At 38.9% G+C, this 15,564-nt stretch overlaps 1 protein-coding gene across 3 annotated transcripts in view; it reads right to left on the bottom strand.

The window, feature by feature from the left end:
- Nucleotides 1–15,564, bottom strand: part of LOC113045332 (retinoic acid receptor alpha-B) — a 104,145-nt gene that overhangs the window by 52,229 nt on the left and 36,352 nt on the right. For all 3 annotated transcript variants that reach the window (XM_026205667.1, XM_026205657.1, XM_026205675.1), the window contains exon 3: nt 8,413–9,077. In XM_026205667.1, the coding sequence (XP_026061452.1) occupies nt 8,413–8,581 (169 nt within the window). In that variant the 5' untranslated portion in view covers nt 8,582–9,077. The remainder of the gene's footprint in view (nt 1–8,412; nt 9,078–15,564) is intronic.

The raw sequence follows: 15,564 nt of genomic DNA, 5'->3' as shown, positions 1-15,564 counted from the left end.
CTGCACCGTCGCCACCCTGTCTGCTTGCCCCCCGTTGCACATTATGTGGACACTGGGATCAGTTGATGCCGCCTGAGCCAACATGAGATGCACTGCACGCGAGCAGCATATAGCCACTGGTCAGATGCACTGCAGTGCTCAACTACTGTCTGATGATGAACAGCACTGAAATACAACAAGACACATTCTCATCAGCTTGCAACACATTGAGTAGAAAGAGAACTGTGGTTGAACTTGACACCTTGACACAAACTCAACGTATGTGGTGGACTGACGTGTAAAGACATACATTTGCGGTTGATGTTGACTGGGTTTAAGGTAAATTGGCATGTTGAAAAGGAGGAGGAGACTTGTCAGGGCTGTGGATGCTTATGCATGCTTAGACATGATGCAGGGTCGAGGCCCATTTCCCAAAACTCTTCCCTGCTCTTTTCTCCATCATACACTGTCTTTTCCATACTCAACATTTTGAGTAATAGTAACATTGGCTTCTTAGCTATTAAATACTTCAACAAAAATACAACTTCTCTGATTTTTCTCCATTATATTCATTATCGATTTCAATTATTATTATTATTTTTTTTTTATTTTATATTAGTATTCAGTGAAATTTAAAAAACTGATCACTACTTTTCAAAAGTATTTTATTCAGCAAGGGTACATTCAATCAAACAAATGCAGCATCAATGACTTTCAAAAACATAATAAAAAACCTTACCAACCCGAAATATATGAACAGCCTTCTGAAGCCATAGAATAGTTCTAAATAAAACATGGTGCCTTGCCTTCCGATGTGTCAGGTTTGAGGTCATTATGTGTGTCATAAGTAAAAATAGTAAAAACAGTCTGTTCCTGTTCTGGTCTGTTTTTTCAAACAAAGCTTTTTTTAACAACATAAAAAGAGAAGGAACTTACGTTTTACTGCTTCTATGTTGTTTTTGTCCGTTGTAGACCTTGACAGACAAGAGCACAATGACCTGTTGTAAGGAAAAGCCTTCATTGGTGCTCCACTGAAGGTGTGGAACGACATGAGGGCCAGTAAATTACAGCATTTTCATTTTTGGTTGAAATTATGCAAAACAGTTAGCTACCACTAGCTACCAATAATATCTACCAATATCTACTCACATTTATAAAACTACTGATTGGGCCTTACCGATGCCTGCAGTGAATGTGCTGAGCGGTTCAGCCAGGTGCAAGTAAACAACATCAGCACGCATCGAATCAGACTGCTCCAAAAATGACAGTGACAATTTTCCCGGCTTCAAAGGTACTCTCTCAGCTATTTCCTTATCCAAGCATCGGGAACATGTGCATCTGACAACAATTCCTAAAGCATACAGTACAACTATTTTTTGTACCGTTATGCAGTATCGGACCAGCATTTCTGACATGAGCTCCACAGCTTGACATTAACTAACCACTACGCCACAGCACTGACCACTGTAGATAAGAGGGTCTGCGTCATGGTTCCATTTCGCATTTTCAAGATGACCAATTTATCTAAATTAATGCAAATTACTACTCAAGACTAATTAATTGCAATAGCTGCCATAAGCAACTGAAGTGTGATTAAACATCCTAACCTACATATGAATGAACTAGTGACATGGTGGCCCTGGTTGGAAGGTTAGGAGACATAAATATCACCCTGACAAGCCAAATGCTGGCACGTCCCAGGCAGAGTCTGCCAGATGCAGATCCATCATCCACATTTGCAGCACCAAGAAAAAAAAATCCCCTGTGACGAGGAGAAGAAACAGCAGGCTTGACAAACAATGGTGGTCTGCTCCTCGTCCAGAGGAGACGGGAATCCTGATGACATCCTAAAGCTAAACGACATGGGCAGCCACTGCCAGAGCAGACAGGCAGCATTTTCACACTTCCAGGAGCCAGAGAGAAACCAGGGACCCTTTGACAGACCCATCACCTCGCACACACACAACTGTGAGTGAACCACTGTAGCAAAATGTGTTCCAGACAGCTGCTGCAGGACAGGCAGCTCTTGTATCGGGAACTGGCTTCAAACCATCAGTCTGGTGAGCATCAGGGAGAAGTCTTGATATGTTTGGTCAAAAGTCACATAGAAATGTGCTGTATAATGGACAAACGATTCATGCATAACATGATTTCCCCAATAGGACAAAAAAAAAGTTCCTTGATAATCAATATGCATTGGTCTTTACAAAATGATCAATATTGGCATTATAATTTTGAAAGAAACCAATAATCCAATTATCTTTTCCATGTTATGGGTCATGATCGATCTACATAGCTATTGCTATAAATCAATACTGCTTTGAAAAAATAAAAAGAAAGAAGAGCTACAACTAAAATCTCAAATAAATAGATTGTACTGTATGTGAATTTAGGCATTCAAAAAATAGAGCTTAGTGAATTGAAACCAATGGATTCGAATGATTTGTTTGATTTGTGTGAGTTGTCTGAAATGTAATGGCTGAGGAGAAAACTCATTTTCAAACTAAATTAGTTCCAGGTTGTATCATTTTGGCTGAGCACAAAGTTAAGTTTCATAATTTCTTATATTTATTTAACTTTACAGTAGTACAATACTGACTTTGTAGCACATGTTTGATTGAATTGTTTGCTTTTGTTTTTATTTCCTTTTATACAAGCCTTTACTATACTTCATTTTTATACCGAACTACATTTGTGTGGCTATTAACATGTTTAGCTATAGTGGTGCTTGATAACATAATTCATTTTATTGTAAACATACACACAGTGAGGATAACTGGAGTAGCCCAGGTGAGCTGAGTGACGTTATCAGGTTTCGCTGCTGTTCCATTTGAAGAATTACCAGACTTGCATCCTCCCTAGTTTGAACTACCAAGGACACAAGTCCGAACTTCGCATACTTGGTATTGAGAACAACTAAAACATACCCAATAACAACATAAATAAATGTTTTGACACAGTAAGTGTCCCGTACTATTTTAAAAAAACTAAAATAGACACCCAGTATTGGCCAAAAAATATCCACTACCAAAAAAAAAAAAAGGACCAAAGGCATTGATCCAGTATGTCCTACTTAGGGAACCAATGTTAAGCTTACTTCCGGTGCTTTAAGCTTTTAGTAACGATATAAACTAAGACATAAGTACAGACATGAGGTGCATACAATGCTGAGAGGCACATAACATTTTATGCTACTTTAGACATGCATCTCAAACCTGAAAATGATTGAACACAGCACAACCACACTAGAAAGGCTAAAGGTCACCTAAACATTGAGTGCAACAGTATAAAAAGACATTTGTGTCGCATAAGTTAACTCATGCTACTGCTGCTTTTGCATACGAAAATCCAGTGACACACAGCATCAACAACATATCAAAAATTAATAAACCGAACCAAGGAGAGGCGTCTGCATTTCCACACAGAATGGAGCACAGTTGCCGTGCTTTGAATATTTCTATGCTTTCTCTTTCTGAAGAGCCCCTGGAGGGAAGCAGGCAGGGGTTGTTGGTAGCTGATGATGCGAACCACTTTGTGGCATTACACTGCCTTCTATATTTAACTCAAGTGGAGCTTGGGGAGACTGGTGGCAGAACAGAGGTATGAATCCGAGGAAATTGAGCTTTCAAGGATTAGGGTTATACTAAAATACACAGTAGCCCAGATCTTTGAAAAGACGTCTGGAGGACCGAGCAGACCACAACACCTGGCAGTTCTGATCAGCTGAACACTGCATTAGCACTGCATTAGCTCCGCTACCACTGCTGGAAACTGAGAAGCTGAGCACACAGCGTGACAGCAGAAACCAGCAGACATAAATTAACATCGAGTGTATTTTATTGACATCTACATGTATCAGTATCTTAATTGCAGTCAGTTAGAGTGAGATCAGTTGCATTAATTGACACATAGCTGTGCTGACTGCATCAAGAGCAGGACAAAAAAAAAAAAAAGCGAACCTATACAGTCCATGATGCGGAGATTAGCAACATTACTCGATACCACGCTCCTTGAAGAAGTCTCTCAAATCAATTGAACTGGAAGGTAGCAAAGGAGTGAATCAAATTAGGAGCATGATGTGAACAAATGATATTATGTATATGAATAATCTCCTTTATTAACTTGAGCTCGATAGTTATGTGGGCAGATGACAAATAATCCTTTCTTCCCTCCTTCCTTTTACTTACTAACTTACTTAACTGGCTTAATGAAATAACAGGTTAGGGTTAACTATGTATAATTATACATTAACAAATAAATAGTTCTTTAGAAAAATGATCAATTATTTAAAAGTTATTTATAAATAAGAATAAATGTTTTATTCATAAATACCAAATGTGTTTTTACAAGTAAACGTTAATTTGTTATTTCTGAATAACAAAAAAGTTATTTACAAATATATAACAAATGTTCTTCATAAAACAAACAAACAAATACATATATACACATATAAATACATACATAAATGTGTTCATTGACAACTACCCACAACTAAACAGACCTCTAGATTTGATACATGGGGACAAATAAATTTGCTGATGTTACATTTACACACACACAATTGCACAAATATTGCACGTTTCAGGTCATACAAACTATTAGCAATAAATAACAGAGAAAGATTTTGTTCGCTTTTAGATGAAGTACAGCAACTTCACACTGCAAGAAAATGTCATGTGCATTTTGGAAGCACAGTTTTTGCAGAGCAGTATGCTGAATTGCAAAATATATCATTTTCCATCCCAGACACTAACGGAAACCAAGTGAGTCTAGCAGACAAGTCATTCATCTCATAATTCACTCACACTTTGTGAGATCTCACTTGCTTTTTTAGTGTACCAAACATCTTGTGAGAGCTGAGCAATTCATAACTTCAGTGCCGAGACTAAAACACTTTGTACATACATGAGAATCAGACTTAGAATCACTGTCGGTCTTTATTAGAACCTTTCACCTTCCTTTCTAGCAACCACACTGAAACACTCGCATATCCTTCTAACTAAGATGCCCGAATTGGAGGTGGAAGTCCACTAGCTCCAGCTCTAATCACTGTACCTTCCAGCTGCTTGAATTCTGTGCCTGGCAGTTGACACATCATTACAGCACAGCAAGTGACAAGAAGCACCTTGGGGATTCCTTCTAGCGGCTGTTTAAGTCAAGTTAGGAGAGCCTGACAATAACAGGCACCTCCATATCCATCCATATTCCATATTCCACGTTCACCATCCCACCTCCTGTGCAAGATGATAAATAAATGCTCCGCACGCCATCGATCCGTGTTCTCTTATTTGGACCTCATGCAAATACACCGCCCAAAGCCAAACCAGCAAACTTATTTGGGTTTCACGGTGATGCAGCCTCCCTGACTAATAGGTTCACCGGAGGTAATCCCATGCAAACTTTTGCATCATCCTCTGGAAGCAAAATAACATTCCCACAACACCCCCCAACCCCCTTTTCTCACAATGGGCACCACATTTTTGCGTGCAGAGTCTTTCCGCAAGTCAGCAGGGGGTGTGTAATAATTAGCCCCTGAGAGCGTCAGAGGGTTGTTTGTCATAGAGCACGATGCAGGGAGGCACATTAGCTCCGGGCCCAGCAGGAGCTGCCGCTGACTGACTGCCAAAGCCTCTGCCGACGGCGGTTGGCGGCAGCCACTGCATCAGTAGCTGACTCGAGATGCGCTCCCACCCACCGGGTCAAAACATTATGTACTGTCATTTCTAGAGAGCAAAGTGGACGGGAACGTCTCCACATATTACAGAACAACACAACAACTCTTCCTCTCGCCAGGGTTGACTGGAAACTACCACTGAAGACTGGACTAGAAATCGCCCTGCTGTGTAATTTAATCATTATTGTCTTGCTTGACAATATATTAATATCTATACTGTAATTCTGGCGATTTTTAATGAAATTTGATTCAGTGGTTTGTGTCACTACTCTAAAAAGCCATTTTCTTTAATAGTAGTAGTAAAACTAGAGTAAGAGTTTGGTTCTTTTCTGTGGATCAGTTCAAACTGTCATTTTTAACTCTGTGATTTGCGTCATTATTCCAGTTGGCTGTTCTCAAGTTGTGGCATGTCTTGTCTACTTTCAAATGAAGTCCTGCCCCCGAATTCACACTTTTTGAGCCAGTGTTTCTCTGGGCTGTTTGGGATACACAAACAAACTGTTTTGAAAGTTTTGAAAGCACAGCAATATAGTTTCTTTTTTTTCTTTATTTTTTTTTTCTGTGGAAACGACATATGAATGGCTTACTTAAGCATTAAATAAATATAAAAATGAAGAAACCATGCTGTGATTGCTATGACCATGCTTCATATAAGCTATAAAGAAACCATGCTTTTTCATGCTTCATTCAAGTACTCGCATGCAAATATTCATGTGCAAACATACCCGAGCTAACACATACAGGTCTAGTTCACATAAGGGCGTTCATGACCCCAGGCACTGTGGGCAGCGGGCATCTCAGTTTTGCCCAGGAACATTTAGGTGGTTTTCACAGCTCAAAGTGCAGAACAGGCCAAACAACAGATAGCAGAGATAACCTGAATAAACCGATGAGTTCTGACACATCAAGGTCTTATGGAACAGCAGGACAATGTGTTTGGGCTATAATCAAATTCAATGCATGTCAGCGGAGAAGAGCATAAAGTTGAGCATAAAAACATCTGTCAGATCTCAAGCACCGATGAACCAAAACTTCAGAGGGATTTTAAATAGTCAGTCACTCTAACATAATGATTTAAACTGTATTTCAGTCATTTATGCACACACAAGCTACGCTGAAATAGATTTTCAAAAGATATGAAGAGATAAGTTCCAAAGTTATGAAAGCTAGACTATATCTCAAAGAACGGGTTTTTAAAATGGTCACATAGTGGTTGTTCAAAAATTAAAGCTGGACTTTAACAGTATTTAATCAAGGGTCTCCTAAGGTTTAATATGGTCACTGGGTTATTCATAAAGCACACACAGATATAGCAGTCACAATATTGTCAAGAACAGATTTACATTCCTCAATTAAACTGTAGTGAACACACAAGTAGAAAGACCGATCACAGCTACTACCAACCCTCCAATTTTCAGCCGAAAAATACAATTCTGTTATCATACAGTAGATTTCATTTTATAGCAGTGTAATCATCTATTCATCAAAAAGTCCTGGAAAAAAATATGATAATAATGAGAAATGTTTCTTGAACAGCGAATCATCATATTAGAATGATTTCTGAAGATCATGTGACACTGAAGACTGGAGCAATGACTACTGAACATTCAGCTGACATCACAGAAATAACATACATTTAAAAAATGTGTGTATAAAAAAAAAAAAAAAAGATTCAGCCTTGGTGAGCATAAAATACTTATTTCAAAAACTTTTGAGAAGTAATGCATATAGTGCTATTTTTTTCATCCTTCCTGGCGCTTCTTCGTCCCTGGTCACTGTGGCAGAAACTGATCTCCATTCTATGAACTACAGTATGGAGAAAATAAACTAGGGTAAATGCACCTATTAAGCTCACATCTACATTAAGCAACCTTCCATATTTGAGCTCAGATTATAAAAAAAAAAATGATAAAATATATAAAATCATATCTGATGTCTTGACCAATTGATATGTTTGTTACTATATACCTCCTATAATTTCAAATCAATCAGATCACTGAACACTGAGATATGGCCTTTTTGAAAGCTATCTAAAAAATTTCACCAAAAGACCCTTCCTAACACCCTTCCTAACAGAGCATGCAAAACAAAGCTTCTCGTCCAGGTGCTTGTCATTTCTAAGTTGGACTATTGCAATGCTCTTCTAACACTTGTGATCAGACCTCTGCAAATGATTCAGAATGCAGCAGCACGTCTTGTTTTCAATAAGCCCAAGAAATCCTATGTCACACGGCTTCTCATCTCTCTGCACTGGCGTCCAATCGCGGCTTGCATCAAGTTCAAGACATTGGTGCTTGCCTACAGAACTGCACAGGCTCCTCACCCTCCTACTGTACCTCCACTCTCTCCTTTGCAGAAGCCTGAGGTCAACAAACAAGCAGTGGCTCATTGTGCAGAGAAGCACAAAATCACCTTCCAGGACTTTTTCTGCTGATCCCTGTTAGTGGAATGACCTAAATCCATCCGAACAGCCTAATCCATAACAATTTTCAAGAAACAACTCAAGAGTCATCTCTTCCATGAGCATCTAACTGCCTCCAATAATGATAATAATAATAATTGTAAAAAACTATTTATTTCTTAATTATCCTCCCGTCCTAGTTTTTTTTTACTATTTTGAACGATGACTGAAACCTTGTATAACGGGCACTTCTTGTGTTTACTGTCATCTTGCGATACATCTTTAAGTGTGTCACACCTGAATGCATTGGCTGATAAAAAGACGCAGAAGCTTCACACCCGAAAAAAAGGGTACTCACTTGCAGGAGATGGAGTGCTGTATCCACTGACAGGAAGTCCTGGAAGCGCTGGAGGGGAGAGCCCTCCTAGCATATGAGGAAAGAAGTAAGGGTAGTGCGGCATAGGGAAGCCCCCTAAATGGGTGCCCAGACCTCCGGGGCTGGGGCAGGGGTTGCCGTTTCCAGACATGGCACGCTCAGAAACAATACTGAGTCCCAGACTTCTGTGCAGGCTATCCGTGTTGCCGGATGTCTACTTTCCCATCATGAGCTACTTTTGGTAATCCAACTAGGAGAGCTTTGTCTGTGATTGTCCGTGCGGCCGCTTGCTTTCGTGGCTGTGAGACAGAAACAGGTTAATGGCTGGTGATCCAGGGTGCTTGTGAGTGGTTATGACGGCATTCGATCAAAGTGTACAGCTCACAGGTGTAGCGCTCTTTGTTTTGGAGTTATGTAACTTTCTGGATACAATCCCAAAGTTCTCTTGTAATAAAAGTGTGTTGAGGCAGTAAATCCCAGCACTGTTTGACGGGGTTATTGTTACTCTGATCTCACTCCAATCCACCCGGTTTCAGCAGGACGGACTAGGACGATGTGACGCAAAAGGAAATGAGATGCAGTGCTCCGGAGGTGACAAACTGCTCTCGGGTCAAACCTGTCCAGACGAGTCAGTCCAACACAGTGACCTAGGAAAGACAGAAAAAGAGTGTAAAGGAACAGAGAAGAGGATATTTTTTTAAGTTGTCAGATATGTTTGCATGGAATTTTATAAATCCTAGTGTATACACAGTCTAGTCAATGTGTAATGAACTTTTGCTGTTTACCAATATTTTCAATAGAGTACAGTTTTTCATTTCAATTAATTTTGGGTTAATTTAGTGTTCCTGTAGCTCAAGTGGTAGAGCATTGTGTTAGCAAGCACAAGGTTAGAGGTTCGAATCCCAGGAAACACATGATAGGAGAAAACTGTTAGCCTGAATGCAGTGTAAGTCGCTTTGGAAAAAAGCGTCTGCTAAATGCATTAATTTAAATTAAAATTTTGCTGTCATATTATTATATATATTATATATTATTATTTTGGATGAAAACTGGGAGGCTTGAGACTGTCCCATAGACTGCCAAGTAAAATACACTGTCAAGCTCCAGAAAAGTATGAAAGACATCATCAGAATAGTCCATCTGCCATAAGTTTTCCAACTGTAATGTTATGAAGTGATAAGGACTTTTTGTAAGCTAAGAAAACTAAAATAATGACTTAATTCAGCTATTTAATCCCCAAGGTTGCACTGTTTCTACGTGTATTCAGCTTTGATTTAAAAGAAAACAGCGCATCCTTGTGACGCGGCTGATACAGAAGAGCATACACAGGATACGGTGATGTGGAGAGACACAGAGGAGACTGTTTACAAAAGGAATTGTTGAATAAAGTCGTTATTTTTGTTTCTTCAGCATTCTCGTCTCTTCATAATGTTACAGTTGGAAAACTTATGGCAGATGGACTATTCTGATGATGTCTTTCATACTTTTCTGGACCTTGACAGTGTATTTTACTTGGCAGTCAATGGGACAGTCTCAAACCTCCCAGTTTTCATCCAAAATATCTTAAATTGTGTTCCGAAGACGAACAAAGCTTTTGCGAGTCTGGAACAACATAGGGGTAGGTGATTAATGACAAAATTTTCATTTCGGGGTGGAGTGACCCTTTAATATTATTGTGGAAACTGATTTCAACAAGAGGAAAAAGGAGCAGTTCTTCTGGCCAGCATTCATAATGTTGAACGAACTGGTACCACCTCAGCTCTGTTCAACACAATATCATGTTCCACAGAATTTCCCCTAAATCTCCACAGAAAGAAATCTCCACCAAAAAAAAATAAAATAAAATAATAATAATAATAATACTAATCTGACTACTCATTGGCCAACCTTCTAAATATCGTTATCAGTACTGGCCAATGAAAAACCAATAACCCATATTATACAGTCTGATACACCACAGTCTGCACTTTGATTGCCGATCATTGTAGCAATGTATTCTTCATACTTCAGACAGAGAGGAAATAAACTGAGAAATTAGAGAAAGAAATAGGCAACGCCTGACATTTTAACACCCAGGGCCCGTTCTTGAGTACTGAACTCGGCTTGACAGCGTGGGAAAATGCTGCCAAGGTCTTCCCCAGTGAGCTTGTTAACTGTAGCGTTCTCTCAGGAACACAGAGCAGGATCTTCACACAGACCGTCTGTCAGAATCCTTCATTAACACTATCTATCTGGGCATAACCTGGAAATGTGAGAGCACGGACTGAGGTGGAGAACCAGTGATGAGCAAAAAAATCTGCTCATTTGTAATCAGTACGTCTGCATCTTCACCATCCCAGCGTCTATCTGTCCTTACCTTCCAAGTCCATTTGTATTATCTTGCGTCTTTCTACTCGACTCTACCCATCCATTCTCCAGTCTACACAACAGAAATAGAAATACTGCATATATAAATCTAATTCAAATACCCTCCCATATGGAATATGGATCATAATTCTCCCTGAAGGTGTGCAGAGCATCTTGGGGGTACCGCTCAAAGCTGGAATGAGAAACTGAGAGAAAAAGAAGGCAGCAAGAGGGAGAGATCAAAGCCGAAAAAGAGCAAGTGAAGATATCTTATTGTGCTGCACACGGCTCTCAAATCTCACTCATACATTATTAAAAGGCGTACTAAGTAGGTTAAATCCCACTGGTCTCCTTTCCGTAGCAATGGACTCACTAATTCAAACTAATTCAATGCCAGAGAATGTGTGAGAACGTGATAAAAAGAGATTATAGGACTGTATGTGTGTGAAAGAGAGAGAGAGACAGGACTCAAGAAACCAAGATGGAAAAAGAGAGAAAAGACTAGCCATACATTTGTGTGAAATGTTTCCATAAGATGATTAACTCTGTTTTAAGCATAACTTCACTTGACATTAGATTTATGGAACAGGAAACAAGTACATTTTGCTTTTAGTCCATGTCTGTTCGTTTTGAGGCTAATCTATAGCTAGCATTCTTCTAACAGTTGATCAAATTCATATTTTGTAGATATAAATTTTAGCGAGCACTGGATCAAAAATATTAATGGCTCATCCTACACTAGAATTGTGGTCTACTAAATTTTTTTTATTAGAATGAGATTGTTCCTCCATCTAATGCCATTGCAATTAACAAATTATGGTATGTGCCTGTGAGGTAAATGAAAGCCAATTGGCTATATAAATATGTATAGGTAAAAAAAAAAAATGTATAAATACATACATACATAAATAAATACATAGCCTATAATATTACTATTCAAACTCAGGAAATACATCAGCACATGTAAGAAAAAAATCAGTTTGCAAAGAGATTTCACTGGCTCTTTATGAAATTACATTAACATTTCCACTATGTAGGCTACACCACATACACAACACACATTACAATCAATGTCAGCTTACATCACGGGCATAATCGTAGGTGCTTATGGTTTTTATAGTGGATAAGGGACATAAAAACACAATCATATACACATACTCGGTCACTGAAAGTAAGCGTGGGTAAAGGCAAATTAGTTCCCATGCAAATCATACATGCAAGACTTGAAAGTGATGCACAGCTCAGCAAAATCACTGACAAGCTCTCACTCAAGAGTGAGAAACCCATGTTTCATACCAAAACATTAGAAGGGCCTGCTTTTTACACATGTTCACATGCAAACTGTATATACATATTGCACAATAGAAATTAAACGTATCAAGTGTAATGTGGTTTATGTCATGTATTCTGTATGTTTATGCATAAATAATATCTGTAAAGTTGCTAAGACTAAAGTCTCAAATATAAAGTGATATTCTTTATAAAATTTAAGAGTCAAATCACACCCTCCTAAAATGTCTCGTTCTAACACGCCCCCACATCTCTATGTCACGATGTGGGAAGATTTGCATAACACCACCCAAATGTTCACCCTAAAAAACAAGGCATACTTTTATTCTCGCTGTTGCCGCCGCCGCCATGTCGTGAAGTCACTGTGTGTTTCATTGTGAAAGTGAAACTACTTGGTTTGGCCTTCCAGAAGAAGACACCACTAGAAATCAGTGATTCAGTTGTATCTAAAACACTGTTCCGGAACAGAGTGACAATGATCCATTTGAGAGACAGGTGACTATCTACAATCTCAATTAGGAGTGTCAGTGGTCCATTTGAGAGATAAAGCAAGAAGATGAAGAAGACGCCTCACGTGCAGGCTGTGTTTTGTGTTTTTTTAAAAACAATATAAATACTGTTCAGTTCCTTGCACAGACTGATTGTTTGGTTTGTTTGGTTTATTCTTTACGCATCAATGTATTGACACAAGCCACAGAGTTTAATTTGGTTTTGCTTGTGTATGTTTTTTTATTTTTTTGTATGTTTTAGTCGTGACTCCCATTCACATCCATTATAAGATTGACAGACTGCAAATGATTGTTTGAGAAATCTCTGTTTGTGTTCTACTGAAGAAACAAAGTCACCTACATCTTGAATGCCCTGGGGGTAAGCAGATACACATCAAATTGTCATTTCTGGGTGAACTATCCCTTTAAAACGACCCAGCATTTTTTTAACCCATTATTTTTTAAAGTATAAAGATAATTTTAGCAGACTTTTGTGCTTTCATGTATGATCCACTAAACAAAAGGTTTATGTCAATAACCCATTTCCATAGTTCCACGCAATGCAGGCACAGTTATGCACTGACATCATTCATTGCGTTGCTCTTCAGCAGTGTGCTTTCAGTCCCATCTTGTACATGTTTTAGTGGTTGCCTTAAACCAGCACTTACATTAATCTAATACAATGATATGTGTGTGTGTGTGTGTGTGAGTGTTCAGCGAGCACTTTATCTGAGTGTGGTGCTTGTAGACATGACCATGCCAAATACAATGTATTGACCCTTCTGGCCTTGAACAAATGCTAATCAATGAATCCTGCAGTCCAAGTCCAGGAAGTCCTCAGGGACGGCATTCAAAACCCCCTACATTTGTGGTCTAGACAGCGGCCAGATCCTTTAGGAATTATTTTTACTCTAAACTTCCATTGGCTTATTCAATCCAACCACTTACTCCTTAAAATCTGTCAGGATGGTTGCCAATTCCCTTTATTTTTTCCCTCTACTTGCCTTGCAGTATGTTTACACACCCAGTTCTTTATTTTGAAAGATACTCTTACGTTTACTCCCCTTTAATGTGTGGTCTGATTCCAAGGGCTTTTGGCCCGATGTTTCTTGCAGCACACTTAAGTGTCCCCAGAGGAGTTTTCAAATGGAAAGAGTGCCACTTTCACTCTAATATTCCTCCCCTCACACATAATTTTGTGTCTGACTGTACAGTTTGGCTGCATATGTGTATTGAGGGAGCTTTCATATCTATATCTATGTGCGGAGTGGATGTCTATCAGATTAGGGAGTGCTTTATAAAGGTGGTTTATTTCCCGGTGGTTTTGGTTTGTTTGTATCAAGAGAGCAGTCGACCCTGATTTTGTATGTTACTATGTGTGTGGGTGGGAGTATTTTTATTTTATTTTTGTAATTTTTGCGATCATTGATATTCTGTAACCATAAAAAGATAAGTGATGACTAAAAATGTAATGTTTAAATACATGGTGCTAAAGTGTGCTCAACAAAATAGTGCTTTTGGAGATGCGCAGATATCATAAGTTCTAGCTGGTAATTATTTTTAAGCTACAGCTATACCGATAAATGACAAAAAAAAAAAAAAATTTAATGAAATAAGAAATGAAAAAAAGAAAATCAGAGTTTCAACAAAAATATTAAGCAGCACACCTGTTTTCAGTATTGCTAAAGCAGACTTTAAATTGTAATAATATTCCACAGTATCACTGTTTTTCCTATATTTTCATAAAATTGAGACGGACCCCAAACCTCTGAACCACAGTATACGTACTGAAGTTGTGCTTTGTTAAATACTCGTTAATGGAAAATTTTGGACATGTTTTAGGTTAACTTATGGATATATATTTTATGGGCAATTCTGTTGCAGGGTTGTAGTTAGGGATGATAATGTGTAATAAATACTGTTGACAGTTGCAGTCTGTACCTCTGTAGATTAAAGGAGACATGGACCGATGAAAACAGACAACGATGGAAAGTGAAAGGGAAACTGTGTGTGTTTGTGTGTGTGTGTGTGTAAGCTCCTAAAGTAGGTCCACATGTCTCTCTCAGTTATGCCTGTAGCAAAGGTCAAGGTTCCTGAATCTTAGGCCACAAACCTTGACCTTTTGTTATTGCACATTTCCCTCATCTGCCAGACCTTCTGTTCTCTCACACACAGACTCAGATTCTGTATTATCATCATCCATGATTCAAATGACATCCAACCAGCATGTTTTAATATGCATGCATGTATGTACAGATCAGATATACATCCTAAATGTGTTCTGTCACACTCATTCACACACTTACACACACACACAAACCAAGAAAGAGAGAGAGAGAGAGAGAGAGAGAGAGAGAGAACCGTAAAACACAATTTCCTCTCTGAAATCGAAGGTTGTTTTTTGCTCCAATGTCTTTTTGTTAAAGATGTCTCTGTTCATTAGCATTAGTCATTAGAGAGCCATGAGAGAGAGAGGGAGGTGGAGGAGAAGTGGGGCAGACAGAGAACGAGAGAGATGATGAAAGTCCATAGCCCAGTAATGGGCTCTATTTCCCCTTCCCCTCGTCCATTAAGACAGCCAAATGAAATGAAGGGAAATGAATTGAGACTGCAGACATGTGGTAAAGGAGACAAGTGGGACAGAGGGAGGTGTTGGAGAGCGAGAGAGGGGAGGTAGTTTCAAAGGTCATTACTATAGGTATGAGATGAGCAGAGGTAATAAATCTATGCACTAAATGAGAACTATCACCTTTATGAGGGAGAGAGAGCTAAATGCATGTATACGTCATGCATATAGAGCGCGCCAAGGGAGCGTTTCAATTAGAAAGGAAGAAAGGCTTGATCTATAGATACACACATGATCACTATTCACTCCATGCATCTGCAGCCTGCATGTCAGAAGCAGCCCTATATCCTTCCAAAAAGGATCATGTGTTACTATGGTTTTTGTACACTTCCATGATGCCAATTACACACACACAGTATTTGAGAAAAGTTACTGGCTGGATGG

The sequence above is a fragment of the Carassius auratus genome, chromosome 3, assembly GCF_003368295.1.
Source record: "Carassius auratus strain Wakin chromosome 3, ASM336829v1, whole genome shotgun sequence".
NCBI classification, from domain to species: Eukaryota; Metazoa; Chordata; class Actinopteri; order Cypriniformes; family Cyprinidae; genus Carassius; species Carassius auratus.
Note: the sequence above shows the minus strand (reverse complement) of the source record. Positions and strands in the feature narration are given on the sequence as shown.